General features: G+C 39.0%; 1 protein-coding gene and 1 pseudogene across 2 annotated transcripts; one reads left to right on the forward strand and one right to left on the reverse strand.

Annotated features, from left to right (window-relative positions):
* Positions 1-62: 62 nt before the first annotated feature.
* Positions 63-19,393, reverse strand: gtf2h2 (general transcription factor IIH, polypeptide 2). 2 transcript variants are annotated; one of them, XM_088336224.1, is made up of 15 exons: positions 19,241-19,393; positions 18,938-19,010; positions 18,788-18,865; positions 17,628-17,664; positions 17,355-17,441; positions 16,078-16,128; positions 12,622-12,676; positions 8,908-9,013; positions 8,729-8,819; positions 7,432-7,630; positions 6,133-6,196; positions 4,569-4,672; positions 4,120-4,222; positions 1,320-1,359; positions 63-1,092 (listed from the first exon to the last, which is right to left on the reverse strand). In XM_088336224.1, the coding sequence occupies exons 2-15, from the start codon at positions 18,991-18,993 to the stop codon at positions 982-984; spliced, it is 1,182 nt and encodes a 393-aa protein (XP_088192350.1). In that variant the 5' UTR covers positions 18,994-19,010; positions 19,241-19,393; the 3' UTR covers positions 63-981. The 2 variants fall into 2 exon arrangements, with proteins under 2 accessions (XP_088192350.1, XP_088192352.1); XM_088336226.1 differs by having other exon boundaries at positions 19,234-19,327.
* On the forward strand, positions 10,697-10,814 carry LOC148365791 (U2 spliceosomal RNA; annotated as a pseudogene).
* Positions 19,394-20,583: the final 1,190 nt, after the last annotated feature.

The following is a 20,583-nucleotide window of genomic DNA, read 5'->3' on the forward strand; positions in this document are numbered from 1 at the left end:
AGTTTACTGACATGAACATTTTTGGAAAATCTAAAAAAAAAATAAATACAAAAAGCACACAGTTTAATATTTTAACCATGACGTTTATTGTAATTGGCATCTTCGAACAGTTTTTTTTACATGTAGTTGCATGGCAGTTTGGAAGGTCTTAAATCAAGAAGTTATTAAACAAAAACTGTAGTTGTCCACAAACTGTTGAATTAGTCATCGAAACACAATTTAGGATGAAATTGTGAAGAAATCGACAACCTGCCAACCATAATTATAATGATTCAAGATTGTGTTGGGGAAGTGACTTGTTTCTTTTCCTATTGGGGTTAACAAAGTGAGCCACTTATATATGTTGAATCAGAGGTGGGCAAACTTAGTGGTGGGCCACATTGGGTTGCAAAATTTGGACTGTCCTTGAGACAAACAGTATCCAATTTTTGGGATTTAGGACACAATCTAAATGTTATATTTATATATTACATGTATGAAATATGTTTAGTCTTATCAAATGAGGTTTTAAACAGTCACAATTCAAGCTAAATGATATAGCAGGTCCCCGTTTTAAAATCTAAAATTTGATAGTTTTTTAGTACTTCTGTAGTTTTTTGGCAGTATTTTCATAGAAGTACTTTTGTTGTATTAGTAATTGTATTGACCGGATTAAAAGCCCACTGGACCATGTATGCCTCGCGAGCCGTAGTTTGCCAACACCTGGGTTGGATGGTCGTTTTAGCACGGGATGTGCTTTCTTTGCATCTACCCTTCAACTCACGCCCATTACAAAAATATTTGAATATAAAAAAATATGTTTCAAGCATGCACGTGGTTAACTATTAAGCGTTATCTATAAATTAATGGAATATTAACAATAGTATTTATTATTATACCAAAAGAAAAAAAATCAAATTAAAAAATACACTACTGTACATAATTTACACATTAGTTTTTACAATCACTTTTCTTCCTCTTTTTCGTTCCTTGTGGATGTTTTTAAGCAGTGTGTTGACTGTGGACACAACCAGGGCAGCAGTGTAGCGTATCATGGATGAAGTGATCACACTCTTCACAAAAAAGGCAATGACAGGATGGGCAGGTGAACATCTACAGAGAGGAGTCAGATACTTAATAATAATAATGCACAGGGCTAATTTCTACTGCAATTCTTCACAGATATCACTGAGAAAGGTTTTCAGTGCGTTTGAATTATGGCCAGGTGAAAATGTCCAATGTGCCTCATTTATTGCTTAGTTAAATCTTTTTAGTTAATTATTCAGTCATTAAATGACACTGTATTTTCACAACTACCGGGCGCGCCCCCTACCACTTACCCTTTTATCTTTGAATTTTCCTTGACAAGACTCACAGAACCTGAAGGCAACAACAAAAAGATGTTAAATGCGTACACAACTTTCGAAACGGAAGCAAATTAAAATGCAATGATAGAGACGACAAAGGAATTGAAATAAACTGAAGCTTCAGCTGTTCTGAGGAATATGTGAAAGTACAGACGCTTCCCTGCTTCCGAACATTCGAGTTAGTAAGTTAGATTTTGTATTGTGTGCACTTTTTCCCGATTACAGGACATTACTGCAGTGCTTCTTTCCACCACTGTAGCGCAGTGAGGTCAGCCAGCATCCACCCCGATAAAGAAATCCGGCTTCTGCTTCCTGGTTTGTGTAAACATAACGTGTACTGTATCGCTAGCGTGCTAAGAACTTTGACGTTTTTATTGTTTAAGATCTCGTGCATCCGTTCAATATGGTTGGTGTAAAGTGTAAAGAAAAAAAAACATTTTTTCCTTACACTTCCCCTGTTTTTTTTTTAATTTTCTTCCTTTTTCCATTCATTTTTCTTCTTCTTGGTTTTTTTCTTCAATTTTACCTATTGGTCAAGAAATTTGTATTTATTTGACATAACACAAGACTAATTAAGAAAAGACTTGACAAGACAGTCGGCCATCTTCTTGCTAGAAGTACCACCCCAGAACCAAAAACCTTGTAAAAGGTTGGTTTAAAAAAATGATGCGTTTTGGTCACTTTGAGTCTCCGTAGTTCTTATTTGTCCTTGGCTTTTTAGCACTTGTTTTTGTTTGCACGACTCAATACAGTGACACTTAGTGATCGAATAACACACACTGTCCCTTTAATGTTAGTGCAGCAAACACTAATTATTGAGTCATTTATAACAAATTGATTCATTTATTTCCATATTAATTCCTGTTTTTTTTTTATTTTGAGATTTCATTTCTTGTGTCTTTAAAAAAAATCAACAGTGGAATTTTTTAAATCACAGGATTACTTGTGGAATACCCCAACCCAGACCCTAGCTTGGGGATTCACCAGGTAAATTGAGTTTGAGACCCCTGCTATATATGATCAAATATTCAATTTTGACCACTCCCCCTCAATTAATAAAAAGAATAGAATTGCTCTACATTGTCTGCTTATGAATTCAGATCCAGTAGGAAGCTCCTCAGGTGTAGTTCCAGCGGCTTTTAAGTCCGCCGTCATTAAACCCACACTGAAACGACCCAACCTTGATCCAGAAAACTTATGCAAATATAGACCTGTGTCAAACCTACCGTTTCTTTCTAAAATACTTGAAAAAGTAGTGGCACAGCAGCTGAATGATTTCATGTCCGAGAACAATCTCTTTGAATCAATGCAATCAGGATTCAGGGCTAACCACTCTACTGAGACAGCTCTGATTAAGGTAACCAATGATCTCCTACGGGCAATGGACTCGGGCGCATCATCACTTTTGTTGCTGCTGGACCTTAGTGCTGCATTTGACACAGTGGACCATAATATCTTGCTAGAACGGTTGGAAAATGGATTGGTCTCTCAGGAAACGTCCTATTATGGTTCAGATCCTACCTCTCAGATAGGACACACTGCGTTAAATATGGCGAATTGACATCTGAGCCATTTAGTGTTACTTGTGGTGTTCCGCAGGGTACAGTGCTTGGCCCCCTTCTCTTCAGCATTTATATGCTTCCACTAGGTGATATTATTCGCAAGTATAATATCAGTTTCCATTGCTACGCAGATGACACTCAACTGTATCTCCCGATGGAGGAATCTGCCATACTAAACTGTGGAAATTTGGAGGCCTGCCTCACTGAGATAAAAGAGTGGATGTCACTCAATTTCCTGCGTCTTAACTCAGAAAAGACTGAAATGTTAGTTATTGGTCCATCTACGTCCCGTGACTTATTCTCTAAAACCGCTGTGAACATAGACAATTGCCACATCACACAGAGCGACTCACTTAAAAATTTAGGTGTCATTTTCGACCCCGATCTGTCCTTTCAAACACATGTGAAGAAAATTACTAGAACCGCTTTCTTCCATCTCCGTGACATTGCTAAAATTCGTCCTATACTTTCTCAGTCGGATGCGGAAATCATAATTCACGCGTTTGTTACCTCCCGTCTCGACTACTGTAATGCACTACTTTCCGGTCTTCCGATGACCAGACATAAGAGTCTTCAGCTGGTACAAAATGCTGCAGCGAGGCTTTTAACAAGGACAAAAAAGTACGATCACATCACCCCAATTTTGGCTAACCTGCATTGGCTCCCTGTTAGCCTAAGATGCGATTTTAAGGTTCTCCTATTACTATACAAAATCATACATGGACTTTCCCCCTCATATCTTTCAGATCTGATCTCCCCCTATGTCCCGGCCCGAAGCCTTCGTTCCGAGAGCGCCGGTCTCCTGGTGATCCCAAGAGCCAAGAAGTGTTCCGCTGGTTCGAGAGCGTTCTCCATCCGGGCACCGGTGTTGTGGAATGCTCTTCCCCCTGAGATCCGATCTGCAACCTCAGTGGAAATGTTTAAATCTAAGCTTAAAACTCACTTCTACTCTATAGCATACGAATAACCTAAACTTCTTATATGTAATAACTTGTGAAGCCCTTAGAGACTAATTGTGATTAAGGGCTATACAAATAAAAATGACTTGACTTTTTTAGTAAACAAAGTCGTTTGTTTGAATAAGGAAGAAAATTCAGAGGCACACACAATTTAGCATCGTCAAATACTTAACAGAACCATTTCGAAATCCCAAATTTTTTACATGTAGCGTATTTCCATTTCAATTTGATCACTAGTTACCCATTACTAACCTTTTTTCTGGAGTGCTCCCAACTGGTGTGTCAAGGAAATCGCATAGGGGAAAGAGGTGGTGAAAGGATCTGGCGAGGTGTGGGGCTGACACAAGAGTCAAACCTTGATGATAAAAGAACATGAAAAAAAAAAAAATCAGGCATGAAAATGGACTGGGGGTTATATAGGTGAGGAGAGTGTGGAGGAAATACTGTATGTGTATGACGCATACACCTAATTTTTTATTAAAAATTGGTTCCTTATATATAATTGATGAAGCATTTTAATATACTCCAAAATTTGAGATAAAACTAGATTTAAAATTTAAATATAAGCACTATGCTAATATATACTTTAAATGACTAGATTGACATACTACAGCAGTATATTAATAATACACATTAAAAATGATATCGCATCACCAATTTCTAATATATAAACATGCTCATACATATTCATTTGGACCTACCACAGACTTTACATTCCACTGGAAGCTCCATGTATTTCGCCTGGCACTGTGGACACAAGTACCCTCCCAGGGAGAGACCAGAATCATTGATGCCATCTAAAACGCTTTGACACAGATAAACATTGTTTTAACCACACAAGAGGGCTACAGGTGAAATACAATTGATATCAAAAGGTGACATTTGCACTAACTCACTCATTATGGCAGTGCATGTCTTATTTAGAAACAACATAAGTCCTTTGGCAGTATTTGAAGACTGGAGAAGTTATACTACATTACAAAGACCAGTGTCTGAAACTCATGACAAAAAGTTACCGGACACAGGCAACTTTTCAGAGTTGTCTGCCTCATTTTCATCATTTGAAATGCAATAAGACGACTCATCGCAAAAAAAAAAACATTGTTGCAAAGTATTAAGGATTGACAATCAGAATATATAACAGAACAGCACAGAAAATTAAGTTTACTATAAATCTGCTTATAACATTTATTGCATGTATATCACATCGCTGTTTTCCATCTGCCATCAGTATGTGCCTGTATTTTCTCATCTTCATTCATGCAATGTTTCCTATGATTCTTCTGCTACAAGCCACGTGAACTCCTCTTTCCACGATGCTTTTAATGTACGTTTACGTTTTGTAGCGTCATCAATTTTGTTACCTTCTTTTCAATCTTTCTTCTGGGGCTGAGGTTTAGGATTGATTCTTAACCACTTATCCATTTTTTCTTGTGTTCTCTGTGCATCTACTTTGGAAAATGATATGCAAATGCACGGCCTTAGAACGCTCGGAAGAGTCCAGAAGCACGGAGTTACTCGATGCAGGCTTCTGATTGGCTGCCGAGTATGCAACTTACTAAATGAACCGATTTCCGAAATGTCCAAAACGAACGAATAAATCGGAATAAAGCAAACGTTTGATTTGAAAAATCTTTCGTTTTTTTTTTTGAGAAAGTTGTCGGCCACCTGGGCGGGGACGTGTTGAAAAGTTGTACGCCCGACTCAAAAGATGCATGCCCCGGGCGTCCGTGCAGACGTTATTTCAGACACTGCAAAGACCATGCCAATTTTCAAATGGTACCAGAGCCTACTGTTGTAGTGTCGTCAGCAATACGAAGATATTCCAATTTCAATTATTCATTACACAAATCATTAATACATCATAAAAACAATAAAAGTCCATTACAGACCCTTGGGTAACACCACAGCTAATGCTCATAAATCTTGAATTGATGCAGCCAATCTGTACATATTAAAATCTATTCAAGCAATTTCACATATTCCCTATTGCAGGTATTTTTGAGTAGTAAATTGTGGGGGATTATGATTGGGTCCCAATCAATGCCAAGAACAAACCTAGGATCAATGGTATTGTGATTGGACCAAAAATTTTAAAAAGGATCGATGCATTCTGTTTCAGCTTCATTAATCATGTGGCAGCATGAAAGCCATACAAAAACACACAAACAAAGGGGATCGTGGGTACCCGAGATACAGCAGTAATTGCATGAGAAATAAATGATTTTTTTGGGCTGAACATTTTTAGAAGTTTCTTTTACTTACGTCATGCTGAAAGAAGGTTTTGCATTCTGGTCTGTCAGAGAGCTAAAAGTATGCTGGGGAAAACCTGATTTCAAAAAGAAAAAAAACAGTTTAATACATTAGTTTAATTAGAAAGATAAATTAAAGTTAAGCTATATAATGACACGGCTGAATTACTAATTGTGCTACAGTTGTCAACTGATGCTTCATCTTTCAAGCACGATTAAATTAACTACAATAATATTCACAATTGTCCGACAACTCCAGTACGATATTCACTGCCTGCACGAAAATCAACCCTAAAATCGCTTTGATCCAGTTTAAAAAACGGAAATTTAATGAACAAACAGTAATCAGACCCGGTACCTATACTTCTATCAAAAAGAAGAACCTAATGAAAAGTTATACAGTGGAACCTCGGTTCTCGACCATAATCCGTTCCAGAACCCTGTTTGAAAACAGAACCGATTTGTTCAATCACCGAAATAATTTTTCCCATTAAAAATAATGTAAATCGTTTTAATCAGTTCCAACACCCTGAATGTTTACCTTGAATGTTTAACGTAAAGCTAACCCAGGCTAATCGTATGTTCTTGTTATCGTAATCTTCCGTACGAAAGATTACGCTAACATGAACGTGTAAAAATAAAAACAAGGATAAAGAAAATTATGAATAGGATTTCTTACCTTTGTGGTGGTCAGCAGAAGGCGCAGGTGGACGGTGGGGAGAGGAAAATCATCAAAAGTTTTTCAACCTCAACTTGCGGCCGTTGCTTGCTTATAGCACTCACTCCCTTAGCCACATCACTAGATTTCACAGCCTCCTTATTCTTTAGTATCGTACTGATCGTAGATTTAGCCATGCCGTATTCCCTAGCAAGATCAGACACTCGCACACCTCCTTTATATTTTGCTATTATTTATTTCTTAAATGCAATAGTTGTACGCACTACTTTTCTTTTTTCACCTGTAGCAACTTTGCTGCTTGCACTGACTTTCTTCGGAGGCATAATAAGGGGCTAAAACACCTGTACGGAGCTCAGCATCGCACCCTAGCGTACGCATTCACGCATTGCCGGCGTTTGAACTCCGATTCTTTGACCGAACAGCGAAGCAAGAATTTCTCTAAATTTTTGGTCGGACTCCCATTAGTTCGGACTAAGAGGCGTTCGAAAACCGAGGTTCCACTGTACTGTAAAATCAGTATTGCACAAATTGGCATCAGTCTTGGATTGCTTAGCAGAGAGTACAAACTGAACTCTCATTGGCAACAACAAAACAGGTATAATCATAAACAAAGCTTAACATGAGCATACTGACCCATACGTATTAAAGAGCATTCAGATGAAGAGTTGGCAGGAGGAGGTTTAACATGCAGTGTCAGCAGCAGTTCTTTAAAATGGCTCTCATCCAAAATGACGTGGTATGTCCCACCAGTTTCTCTGGTCAACATGGTACACACCCTGACCTCGGCAGACAGGCCGATAACAGACACCCGCACCTTATATGACTTGAAGGTCTGGAACAAACAAACATAACAGAGGTGTCCCGGGGAAACGCAAAGTTGCAGATAAGTGGGAGTCAACCCCGTATGAAGTCATATCAGTCAAGCCTGATCTCAATGTCTACAGAGTCAAGGATTGTCTGACGGGCAAAGAGAAGGTAGTTCACAGGAATTTGCTGCTCTCTGTTAGCTTCTTGCCCTGTGAGGATGATCTGGCCAGCGTTTGTCTCTGAGGCCTTGCGGAAGGAATCCTTTCCCTACAGCTCCCGTGTTATTTTCGATTGTTCTCGATTGTTCTCAGCTCAGGGATGCTGCTGGAAATGTGAATTTCCCTTCGGGGATGAACAAAGTATCTATCTATCTATCTATCTATAACATATTTTAAATCATCTTTTATATGACGTTGTGGTGCAGTCATTAAGGGATTACAAGAAACCTTCCTGCACACATTTAACAGTAATCACAAAGTTATTTACAAACGGAAATCCATTAACGCTTACAAAACTCTGAATATGTCTAAACTATAGTAATGGGGCTTGAAAAAGCAAATAGCAAGAAATTTATAACATTTGTCTTCAGTGAGCTAGTGAAGCGCTTTTGCCACAAAGGGGAGCTCTTCTCTGTCACAGTATGTCTCGTTTGGCAAAATAAACTTAAAATCAATTTGAAAACAATTTCAAGTTTCCACAACTCAACGTGTTTAATGAGTAAGGCTTTTTAACAAATAATATAAATAAATATTTTCTACTATCCAAGATATGAAACATTTTTGATCATTTAAAGGATTATTATTACTCTTAAAATAAGAAGTATAATACTAAAACGATATTACTGACAAAGATGGTCCTCCAGTGGGCTAACAATGTCATTTTTGCAGTGTGTGTTTGTCTTATGTCTTTGATGGATGAAAGAACAAACAAGCAATGCTATCTAGCCCGGGAAGCGTACGAGCGTTACGGTGTTGAACTACTCCCCATTACTTCCCGAAACACACAACCTTTCACTAAAAACACATTTTGTTTAAAATGTACGAATTAATGAAATGCAAAAAACAAAAACAGAAAAAAAAAAAACAGTTGAAAAGCAGATGAAAAAGTTTTGACATTCTGTTACCTGGATCATCTCATAAATGTTGGCCGGGTCACAAGTGGTGAGGCTGCTGAGGATGATCAAAATCTCCCGACTTGTGTGTCCCGGCATGTGTCTTTATATACACATGTTAAAAATGCAACAAATCGTACATTACCCCACAAAAAAATCTCACTGGTATTAAAACAAGTCACACAACCTACTTTAGAGTCTGTAAGGCCAAGTTCAAAGAATTGTACAAGGATGGCTCTCCTAGACACACAGTGTCCACTGCTTTCTTCAGGACAGCAATGTGCTTCTTTGGGTTTCCTGTTGGATTTCAATAAATAAATATATATATTATATCTGGTAAAACAGTTACCCATGACCGCAACGTTATTTTTGGTCTTGAAACCATTTATATTCCATTAATAAGTGCCGAACATTTAACCTAATATTGACACGATTTTTCTTTAATAATAATAATAATAATAATAATTTCCTTTGTATTGTCATTCTTTGTAACAATGTACACAGAACGAAATGTCGATACACCTGACCCGTTGTAGCGAGTCGATGCAGCCGCAGCCAACAGAGGGCGCCGCCATTATACCAATTAGGTATGTCTCGGCCGAGGCGCGAACCAGCGACCTCCCAGTCTCAAAGCGGGCACACTACCATCTAGGCTCGATTACATTCACAGAACAAATATACTAGCAGTTGATTAGGGGCTGATGTCTGTGGTCATCACTTAACCCTATTAATTTCACGCACATCTCTTTTCTGAAAAAGGACGATGACATTGGTGAAATTTTGGTAAAGGAATCAGCGGTAAGAGCTTAAGCTTAAGCCCACGTCCGAGCCCACAAGAATTTGAGTCGGGCCCAAAATGTCATTTATAAGGTTCGGGTCGGGCTTCGCGCTTGCTTTTTTTATTATCCATCCGTCATTGTTCTTTGTCTCTCTGCCACTCACTCTTAAAGTGCTGAGATAGTTTCTTAAGGATGAACTGCTGTGGTGGTTAATGGGCTGGGATTCAGCACGGCAAAATGATGGACGGCCTTAAATTTTTCCTGTGAACCCTTCAAAAAAATCAATCAATTGTGGATTTAACTTCTGCAGACACACAAATATGAAAAATTGAATGTTTAAACAGTCTTGTTTGACAGAGGTTTGGTTACAAAAAACGGGCTTTAATTTGTTATCCTTAGGGGCCGGTCACACAGACATTTGCACAAACATTTGCGGCTGAATCACGGCCAGAAATTTCTGCCTTTGAGGCGGACGCTATTGGACGCATTGAGATCGCTATTCAGACGAGATACGGCGGTGTTTAACACGAGGTCGGAAATTCGCGCGCGTGTGGCAGCGCGAAACTGTTTGGCGCTGCTCAATTTTTTAGAGCGCGGGTGCACAGCCTTTCACGGGCGTATCGAGGCTGAACCACGGCCAAAAATTTCTGACCGTGAAGCAGATGCTGTTGAACGCTGTTGAACGTTTGGAGACCGCCATATAGACGAGATAGAGCAGTGCTTTACTCGCGGTCGGAAATTTTCACGTGGTTGGCCGCGTTCAAAACTTTTGAGCTGCTCAAAAGTTTGAGCACGTGTTAAACCGCGTGCCGCACACGTGGTCAACACGAGAAAATGACGCAGAACGACGTGCTCTGGCCGCGGCCAGGGCGTGCTTACACATGGGTAGGACGGGAAATTTCAGCGGGTCATCGTGGGTGGAGCATGGTAATAGCATGTTCTGCGCCTGTATCGCGGTGTTATTACGTGAAATTAGCGTGTTACGTATGTGACGTCAAGGGGGTGAACATGGATCTCCGTCAGCGTAGTTTCTCTTCATTTCGAATAAATCTTTCGGTGCATTCGCAATGGTCACAGCAAGGCTTTAATGCTAGGACCTTAACTTGACCTCAACGGCATCTGCTTCACGGCCAGAAACTTCTGGCCAACGCTTTATTGCTAGGACCTTAATTTGGCCCGAATGCACTTGGCCTTTTGTGTACTTTCTATGAAGTCACTATCTTTGATTTTTGCATTTCGGAGATGGAATATGAGCTTTGCTCTGTCCACTCCATGCATCGGCCCGGTATTGCAGTACCTCCGGGAACGGTGCATTCGCAATGATCGCAGCAAGGCTTTAGGGCTAGGACCTTAGCTTGGCCTTTTGGCTGAGAGTAAGTGTCCCGGCTCCTAGGCTTTGTAGCGTATTATGAACTGACCGATAACGGATAATGGATAATGAATAACGAAGATAGATCAATAACCCTTAAAAAACCCTAAAAACCCCTTTTGGCTGAGAATAAGGGTCCCGGCTCCTAAGCTTTGTAGCGTACTATGAAATGATCATTAATAGATAATGAATAAACGTAATCGTTGTGAAAGTAATCGAACGGTATAACCCCCCCCTCGCGTGAACGCGCATTCTGCTGCGCATCCAACGAAAGCGATCGTAATCTATATAAAACGCTTAATACAACAATGAGGCGAGCTAATTATAACAATTGGGAGATCCTAGTCTATGTAACGCGTTTATTTAAACAATAAAGTGCGATCGTATTCTACTAAATGCGTTTGTTAACGTGGATGAAAAAGTCACGCAAGGGGGTGGGGCTGTGTGGGTGTTGCGTAGGAGTCGGATTTGGGCACAACACCGGCTCGGGAGCTTTTATACCCGTGGTCCACACGAGAAAATGACGCAGAAATGACGCGATGAGGAAGCGGAACAGTCGCCGGCGTCTGTTTTGCGGGCATACCACCGATGAACAGCGAGTTGGCCAATTTTGCGCATTTTCCATCCCAGGCAACCACGGGCAAAAAAACCCGCAAAATTTTAGCCGTGATTCAGCCGCAAACGGCTGTGTGACCGGCCCCTTAATCACCTCTCTTCCTGCAGAGTCCTCAAATAAAATATAAAATTCCAGTTTGGAACTGTCATGCAAATTAAGTTAATTGGTCGGACTCTGGCTAGCTTTTTTTTTAGGCCCGATCTTACCCCTAAAGGGAACCTCAGCTGCTTGTTTCCGCGTGTTCGTTCAATCATGACCCACAGTTCATGACCACAAGAGACGCCAAGAAAGTAGAACAACTGATAAATTGTGAACTCTGCTCTGCTTGGTGCAGGAACTCATCCAAGACCTAGCCTGCCACACCTTTGCGGCTGAGAACCCTGTTCTTAAGTACGGAGGGTTCCATCTTTATCCCAGCTGCCTTTCGCTCAGCTGTGAGCCCTCTCCAGAGAGACTTGAAGATGCCAACAGCATGACATGTTGTGCAAAACGCAGAGATGCAATATTGAGACGAACCGGACACTGTCAATGCCTTGGCTATGCTGAGACATTCTGTCCATGAGGGGTTATGAACAGAATTGGCAACAGTGGCAGCCTTAGCAGAGTCCAACCCTCAGTGGAAACAAATAGCCGGCAGAGTATACCGCGCTCTGGCACCAGTTGTACAAACTGGATTATACTGTCCAGTGCCCCATAATAACAGAGCAGCCCACACAGGACTCCCTGAGAAAAAGCTTAAAATGCCTTCGCCGTGTGCACACAACATACGTGACTGGATGGGCAAACTCCCAAGCACCATTGAGGACCCTGCAGAGGGTGTAGAACTGATTGAATGTTCCACAGAAAGGACGATAACCACACTGCTCTACCGAAATCAGAGATTCGACTACCTGACTGACCTTTACTCCGGTACCTTGTATTGAACCAAACCAGGGAGGCTGAAGAAGTGTGATTCTTATAACAATAATTTATTGAATTAAAAGGTGATTACAATTTAGGCTTTTCAACAAACAAAATAAGTACATATTTTCTGCTATACATTACAATCCCAATTATTAAACCTTTTTGAACCTTTTTTCTTTTCAATGTTTTTAATTGTCATTATGATTTTAACACTTGCATATTTTATTGCTGATCTTACCTGATAGGTCAGTAAGCTTCTCTGCTCTTTTATTCCTCGTCGTGATAATTCCAATCTGGAATTGACAATGCGCAATGGTTGGTAGGGTTTAAACAATATACAGTCACTTGCATAGGAACATCTTAACAAGAAATCAAACATAAAAAGAACATATTTTAGGAATGCATGTTTGTTTTTTAAACACAGCAACCTCTCTAATGAGATTCAATGTTGGACAGCATTTACAGTGTTTTAGCATGTGTGGTACGTTTGTTTGCGCCTATGTGATTAACACAAAATAAATTGAAAGAAAACAAACAGCAACACTCAAGCATGCTCCTGCAGTCTTTCCGCGCCTTGCACAGAACTGAGAGAATGCAAAAAAAATGGGTATGTTTATATGCATTAATGTCAGTTATGTTAAAGCCATGTAAATGTGCACTCCGATCTGATTATGGTGTTGCCAATAGTTGGATCAAAATGCTTAGGTTAGTCCTTTTTTTTTAATTAGTTGTGCATGCATACCTACACAAGTGAATGTTCTCGATCTGTTTTTTTTCTCTTGGTAGCACAAAGAACTCAGGACTTCTAGTACAGAAACAATTGATACACACAAACTTCGGCCAACTCGCTAAACAAGTCTGTGTGTTAGTTGATTTCTCTGGTATATTTCCTGCCCCTACAATAACAATTCGAGAATTTTAGCCATGCATTTTTTATGCAAGTCCATGCTTCTGGTAGTTGACACACGAGCACAGCTTGTATACACATGAGACGCAGCAATGGAGCGAAGAAGTAACAAACACAGTACTTTGTTGATTGTGTTCAGTGAATGAATTAAATCATCTTTAATGTCAAAACTTAAATGCGTAGGAATGTCTATTTGTGTAATGACATTGATCCTGAATGCCCCTTGCAAATAGATTATTCACAAATGCCGTGTATACTGGGTTTGTTCAACACAGACTAAAAATATATCATGCTACTGGCTATGTAATGGTATAGAGTTTACTTTATCAAGGTTAATCCAGACTAAATGTACACAAGGTCTTATCAGACGAATAGCAATGTCTTATCACTCATAGGTTGTTAAATCTGTGCTGAGTACAACACAGCACAGAAAAATGACCATCAGACTTTCAGAGTTCGCCTGGAACCTCTCTGCTCAGCTCCGACGACAAAACTACCACAATGAAACTTCTAAATTGGGCTTTCAGCTGAATTGGCAAGATTTATTCTACTGGGAGACCCAAAAGTAATGAAAGTGCTTGTGTGAAAGGCACAATTTCAAGCTGATATGTCCAAGACAGTTGGTCAAAGTTCAGACCAGTGTGTTTAAAGCTACTGGACGTCGAAGAATGTGTTTTTTACGTTTTTATGTGAAGTTTGTTGATACGGCTGAAGAAAATGCCTGATCAACTGATCAGGAATCAGACTGGCTCAACTGAGGTCCTACATCAACGCCGTGATGCCATCTTGGGCAACAGCCTCCCCGAACGGACCACCACGATCGAAAATGCCTTGAGCAAGCTGAAAGCTGACCTCTACAAGAAGTTTAGCGACAACGTCAAAATGGAAAAAATTACTAATCGAGCAGCTCGACTGGATTCATTGGCTCTTCTTGTAGAAATTTAAATTTGATTTGTGAAAACAAATGATAATAAATGAGCGTGAGATGTCAAGGCGAACATGAAGGCAAACATGAAATTGACACATTATGCTAACCATGATTATGCTTTTCAATATTTCTCTTGAGTGATGATGAGATGTGATTCTTGATACTAAAAATATTTTGAGATAAAATCTGATTACATGACATGAATAATGTGAAATGTGTTTCGGTTGTTAGGGGACAGGACCAAGATAAGCTCCAGCTCGTTCCCGTCTTCCCTTTTTTTCTTTCTGCTTTGTCAATTGTTAATAAAAACTGCTGATTTTCAACTATTGTAACCTTGCATATGATGACCAGTGGGAAATAATTAAAAATGTTAATAAATCAATCATGGTCCATGAAACACAATGGCTGCATCTCCAATGTCTGTTAGTTTGGTTCAGTCTTGTAACCAGGGGTCCCCACCCACCAAGCCGCGGATCAGTACCCAGTTGTGGTTCATTTGGTACCGGGCCGCACGGAAAGAAAACATATTAAATGTTTTATTGACACCGACTGCCACACTCAAGTTGAGTGATAACCCGGCATTTGATGCGGTGTGTTTGAATTTAATTCAGAGTGTTTCGTAGGGGCGGGCGCAGTTGCCTCTCATGAGGGGCAACCGTATCATTGGAAACTATAATCTCCACTTGCGGAATATGTAGCTAAGGATGAATCAGAACAGAATCCTGCGCTGACAGCCAATCAGCATGGAGAATGGTTAACTGCAGCCCAGTACATCATGGTACAATGTTTAGGCTATACCAGGGATCTCAAACTCACGGCCCGGTGAAAATTGCAGCCCTCATGATGATAGTTTGAGGCCCTTGCCTTAATATGAAAGTTAAAAGGCAAAGTGTGTATTATTTGACAATTGCTATATTTTGTAGTGTAGTGCAACCAAAAGTTAGTGCTACAAAGCACAAGGGAAAATAGACTAAAGACTCAAAGTTACAAAAAAAAAACCTTATTACTTTTAAAAAGAAGAGAAATAAGTAGGTATTAGACAAAAAGAAAAAATATATGGGAAAAAGGGTGAAAATATATATATTTTTTAAAAAAAGCAAGACAACAGAAATGGAGAAAAACGAAACAAGTTCTTGGTTTTTTTTGGTGTAGCACGAGAGCCGACAATAGAATCAGCTCCCCTTAGATAATAATAATAATGAGCCTCTTGTTGTATTTAATTGCTGTTATTGACCGTTATGGACTTTCTGGACTAGTTTACAGGCTTGGGGCGTCGTTGCTGTCATAGACTTTCCGGACAAATTTCAACATGTTACCTAGTGTTCTCTTTTATTGATGTTTACTATGTTTGTGTACTGTGACTCAATGCTAAATCTATTCCACCCTGGTCATCCTAGAAGGGGGATTACCAATTGTGAGGCCCCTTATAAAGATTTCTTTTTTCCTCATGCTGAAGTTTTGAGTTTTTCCTTGCCCGCATGTTGGTTTAAGATCAGGCGATGGTGTAATTGTAATCCTGTGCGGTCCTTTGAGACATTTTTGTGATTAAGGGCTATACAAATAAATTTGACTTGACTACAAATCTCCCGACCTACAAGTAATCATTAAAATACACATGTATAATATAGTTCATGTATTTTTGCCTTTTATTGGGGTCAATGTAGTTTATAGGAGGCAAAAAAAAAATATGCTGTCACTTAAAGTGCATCTCATGGAATCTTTTTTTACTGATTGATTAATTGACATAATACGTTGATTTTTTTAGATATTATTTTCTAATGTTCATGCACAACCAACAAACAGCATTGACAATAAGTATTGATACAAAAATTGTCATTTAAAAATTTGTAATTACTCACCTGACTGATGGGATTCTGGTCAAAATATTCTTCAACAAATGATTCCATCAACTTAAGCAAGAAGAAATACACTCAGTTAATTGAATACTTCCATAATTGCAAAAATGTGTAAAGAAATACGAAACCAATTTACAGACGCATCAATAGGCAAATTTTAGGCCGAAACCAAAAACGTGAACCACTTGGCTGAAAATGAAAGACTGGGGGAAAAAAAAAATACTCCTTTTGCACTTACTAGCTAAAACATTACAGACACTGCCCTACTTACAAACGAGGTTCCGGACGATCGTTTGTAAGTTGAATTTGTTCGTAAGTTGCTCCAGTACTATATTTTGTATGGAATGTATGTTTAAGATTTATATATGTATGTATACGTAAAAGTAACCTGCATTGTTTTGAAACTGAAAAATAAAGGTTTAATTAAATAATATGCTCTATAACGTTATTTAGCAGGCTGAATGATAAAACATAGTACTGAAAAACAAAGCTACACATTAGGCATTGACATTCTGTGGTCTGTGAAGCCATTTGAGACTCCTTGTGATCAAGGGCGTCACAAATAAACATGACCTACCTTGACTGTAAAGATAGAGATAAATAAAGTTAAGTTTAACTTCGTTTTGGAAGAATTGGGCGACTTCCTCCTCCGTGGTAAAAAGTGGACGAAAAAAAGTGACCCAACCATATTCTGAACCGCATCAACTTTCTTGTTCCACTTTCATTTCAAAAGAAACGGCTCGCCTTTTATTTAAGCTTTACACCAACCATATCTAATGGATGCACAAGATATTAAACAATAAAAACGTCTAAGTTCTTAGAGTGCTAGAAATACAGTGCAGTGTATGTACACACAAACCAGGCAATTGACTTTGTTGTAAACGGACTGAATGTCACACAAAGTATGGGTTTCCAAAATAAAACGAATCATCAACACTGAAAGTTAGCTCTCTGGCATTTAAACATTAGCCGAAGTTCAGCTAGCAGCTACTAAAAAGCTTTATAGAAACTATATTGTTAGTAAAAGTTTGGCTGAGCACCCGTTTTGACAGCACCCTCTATCTTCTTTATTCTCGGGTGCAAAAGAAAAGCATGCAGCCAAGTCGAGCATAGATTACCCCAGGGTAAGTGACCCTCACATTTGCTCTGATGTCATCACAACATACTTTAGAGTGATGTTTTTTTCTCGAGTTTTGTTTTTGTCTATCGGTCAAAACAAAAAATGCCCTTTTGGTCATTTTGCAGCCGAAAATTTGGTGCATCCGTTCCATTAATCTAACCTTTAGAGTTGCAGTAAGGCGGTTTGGTTTTAAGTCCTGATCCTCCATGCTTCGAGAACAGTCGATCACCACAAAAAGATGTCGCATCTAAAGAAAGACATACATGATGGTCCTGAAATTAAACTACTAAATACAAAAACTAAAAAATCTAAAGTGATTAATGCGTTGAAGATGCTTGTATCAGTAAAAGATAACACACTTCATGTTCTAAGCAAAAAAAATTCAATAATAATTGAACCATAAAAATACAGCTCATAGAATGGTTGAACTTACCATTCCAAGTCTTATTTGGCCACAGCTTTTATTTATCCTAGGAAGAAAGAAGCAATAATTTTCATTTTAAAATGAAGCACCAATCTATTTCTTCTGTTAGATTGGTGTTTGATCACAAAGGCAGTTGCTGTCAACATGGAAAGGGATGCTTTTCCTTTCCCAGCCACTCATACACATAAAATACCATATTACATTAATAACATATTAACTTTCAAGCTTCTCCTAGTAAGTCTCTGGGACTTTTCCCTGCAGAATGTACCCGGAACCTCACCAAGGTGGCACTTACCAAGTGTTGAAATCTGATGCACAATCAATCACAAACAAAACTATAAACACTGCAGAGGAAACTCAGTGAGTCTTTTTTGATGTACCCAAGGTGATGGTGGATCATAAATGCTACAATATAAATCACTTAGTAAACTGAAAGGTTCACCATTTGACCCACAGACATCACCATAGGCCATTAAATACCCCAACTGTACAGCATTGCACTATTAATTGACTTAAACTCGTCTTTAAGCCATATGCTGATTTTTTTTTTTTTGCCCATTTATCCTGACAGTCTCAAATTATTTTCTCTTTAAAGTCTTTGTTACAAGTTTAACCTTGAGTGGCACGTCTGCTCTTGTTGCATACAATGTTACACAACATTGATATCAATGACAATTCAATTGGTCCATCTGTCAAATTCCCGTGACTCCCATTCCATTACTCTCTCGCTCACATTGATCCCGCCCATTGTTTTGATGGCACAACTCACTTCTTTCACAGTTAAACACTGTAAAAATTATTGACACAACAGTAGTACTAGGAAAGAGTGGATACTATATCACTGGACCATTTCCCTCCATGTTTTTTTAACTAGACTCGACTTGTTGGAAGTACTTAACAAGATGAATTGGAATATGGTTGGTTGGATTGTTAAACCGTTAGCCTTGTAGGGACTCTATTTTCTGTGGTGTGTCTTAGACAAGCACAATCTGGTGGCGCCCATCTCTCTTCAGGCCAACATATGTTTCCACCTGGTCTTGGAATATATATGTATTTTTAAAGTATACCTATGTATGATTGTATATTATTTGTTCTGATGGTGTAAATGTAAATAAAACTATTGTATTAGTCAATATGGTTTGGTGGGTACTTGGCATGCAAACACGTACCTTTCCCTTTTGGACTGGAAAAGGATCTCCTCAACTGTGGCTTTAAGTGATCCTGATTCATCTTCTTTCAAAATCTCCCTGTTTGAGTAAAAAAAGCAAATTCCACTTTAAAAAAACTATATAATAACAATATTTCATTGTACATCTTACCATGTCCTCTCATAACCACCTTCCCAGCGTTTAGTTCTCTCTGGTTCCTCATCCATTGTGACTGAAACGCCAACTAGATTAAAGAAAATATAATATAATATATGTTATACTGATTATAGTTTTCGCACAGGAAAGGAGAAATACACCAGATAACTGTTTTGTCGAATAATTCACCAAAGGCAATTCATAAGCAAGTCGATGTCTTTGAAAAGGTTTGGAGACATTTCAGTCGTAATATATATATTTTATGAATTACGAATTCATCAATTCAGGTAAGAAATTAAGGAATAACGTACCTGAAACCCAACAATACAAAATCAATGACTTAACTTTCTTGCAATTTTAGAATGAGAATACTGAATTCAAAAAGCAGGTGCACCATCGATTTTGATCGTGTGAAACATAAAGTGCGAAACAAGATTCCGCTCTGATACTACAAAACATCCTTTCCATCAATTGTCAGAGGAAGACGACAATGATTACCTGTAATCTTATACGTTTCCCCCGTATTTTATATATTTTCGTTTTACCATTTTAAATTGTGTACTTCCTATATAATTTTTTTCTACAGGGAAGAAAATTCATTTTTTGTGAGACCGCTATCGTTCTGCCCATTCCGGCTCTGATTCGGATCGTCTCGGTCACTGGTAGCAGATCGCGACGTCATTGTACTTTGCTAATATTGTTGTGTTACAAGAGCAAATATAAACCACACGCACACCAAATTTACAACAACATGCTAAAATAAGAGTTTGTGTTGTTTATTTGGTGAATTAGGTAGAATATTTTAGACAAATTATCTTTTTTTTACTGTACACTGTTTTGTTTTGCAGTGTCGAGTCTCTCTCTTTCTCTCTCTATGCCAAAAGACAGCTGAAAGAGACAGACAGACAGACAGACAGACAGACAGACAGACAGACAGACAGGGAGAGCGAGAGAGAAAGAGAGAGAGAGGGGGGGAAAGAAATAGACACACATGCAGAGAGAGAGAGACAGAAAGAGAGAGACAGAGAGACAAGCAGACAGACAGACAGAGAGAGAGAGAGAGACATAAATGCATACAGAGAGAGAGACAGAAAAAGACAGACAGAGAGAGAGAGAGAGACAGACACAGAGAGAGAAAGAGAGAGAGACAGACGGAGAGAGAAAAACGGGGGCGGGGGGGGGGGGAGGAGAGAGAGAGGTGGTAAAAAGGATAACAGGATAAAGAGAGTTTAAGAGAGAAAAATGGAAAGAGAGATAAAGATAGAGAAAGAGGGCAAAAGAAAGGGGCATTAAGTCAAGTCATTTTTATTTGTATAGCCCTTAGTCACAGATAGTCTCAAAGGGCTTCACAAGTTATTACATATAAGAAGTTTAGGTTATTCGTATGCTATAGTCAAGTCAAGTCAAGTCATTTTTATTTGTATAGCCCTTAATCACAAATAGTCTCAAAGGGCTTCACAAGTTATTACATATAAGAAGTTTAGGTTATTCGTATGCTATAGAGTAGAAGTGAGTTTTAAGCTTAGATTTAAACATTTCCACTGAGGTTGCAGATCGGATCTCAGGGGGAAGCGCATTCCACAACACCGGTGCCCAGATGGAGAACGCTCTCGAACCAGCAGAACACTTCTTTGCTCTTGGGATCACCAGAAGACCGGCAC

The sequence above is a fragment of the Urocampus carinirostris genome, chromosome 5 (genome assembly GCF_059441175.1).
Source record: "Urocampus carinirostris isolate Australia breed hairy pipefish chromosome 5, RoL_Ucar_1.0, whole genome shotgun sequence".
NCBI classification, from domain to species: Eukaryota; Metazoa; Chordata; class Actinopteri; order Syngnathiformes; family Syngnathidae; genus Urocampus; species Urocampus carinirostris.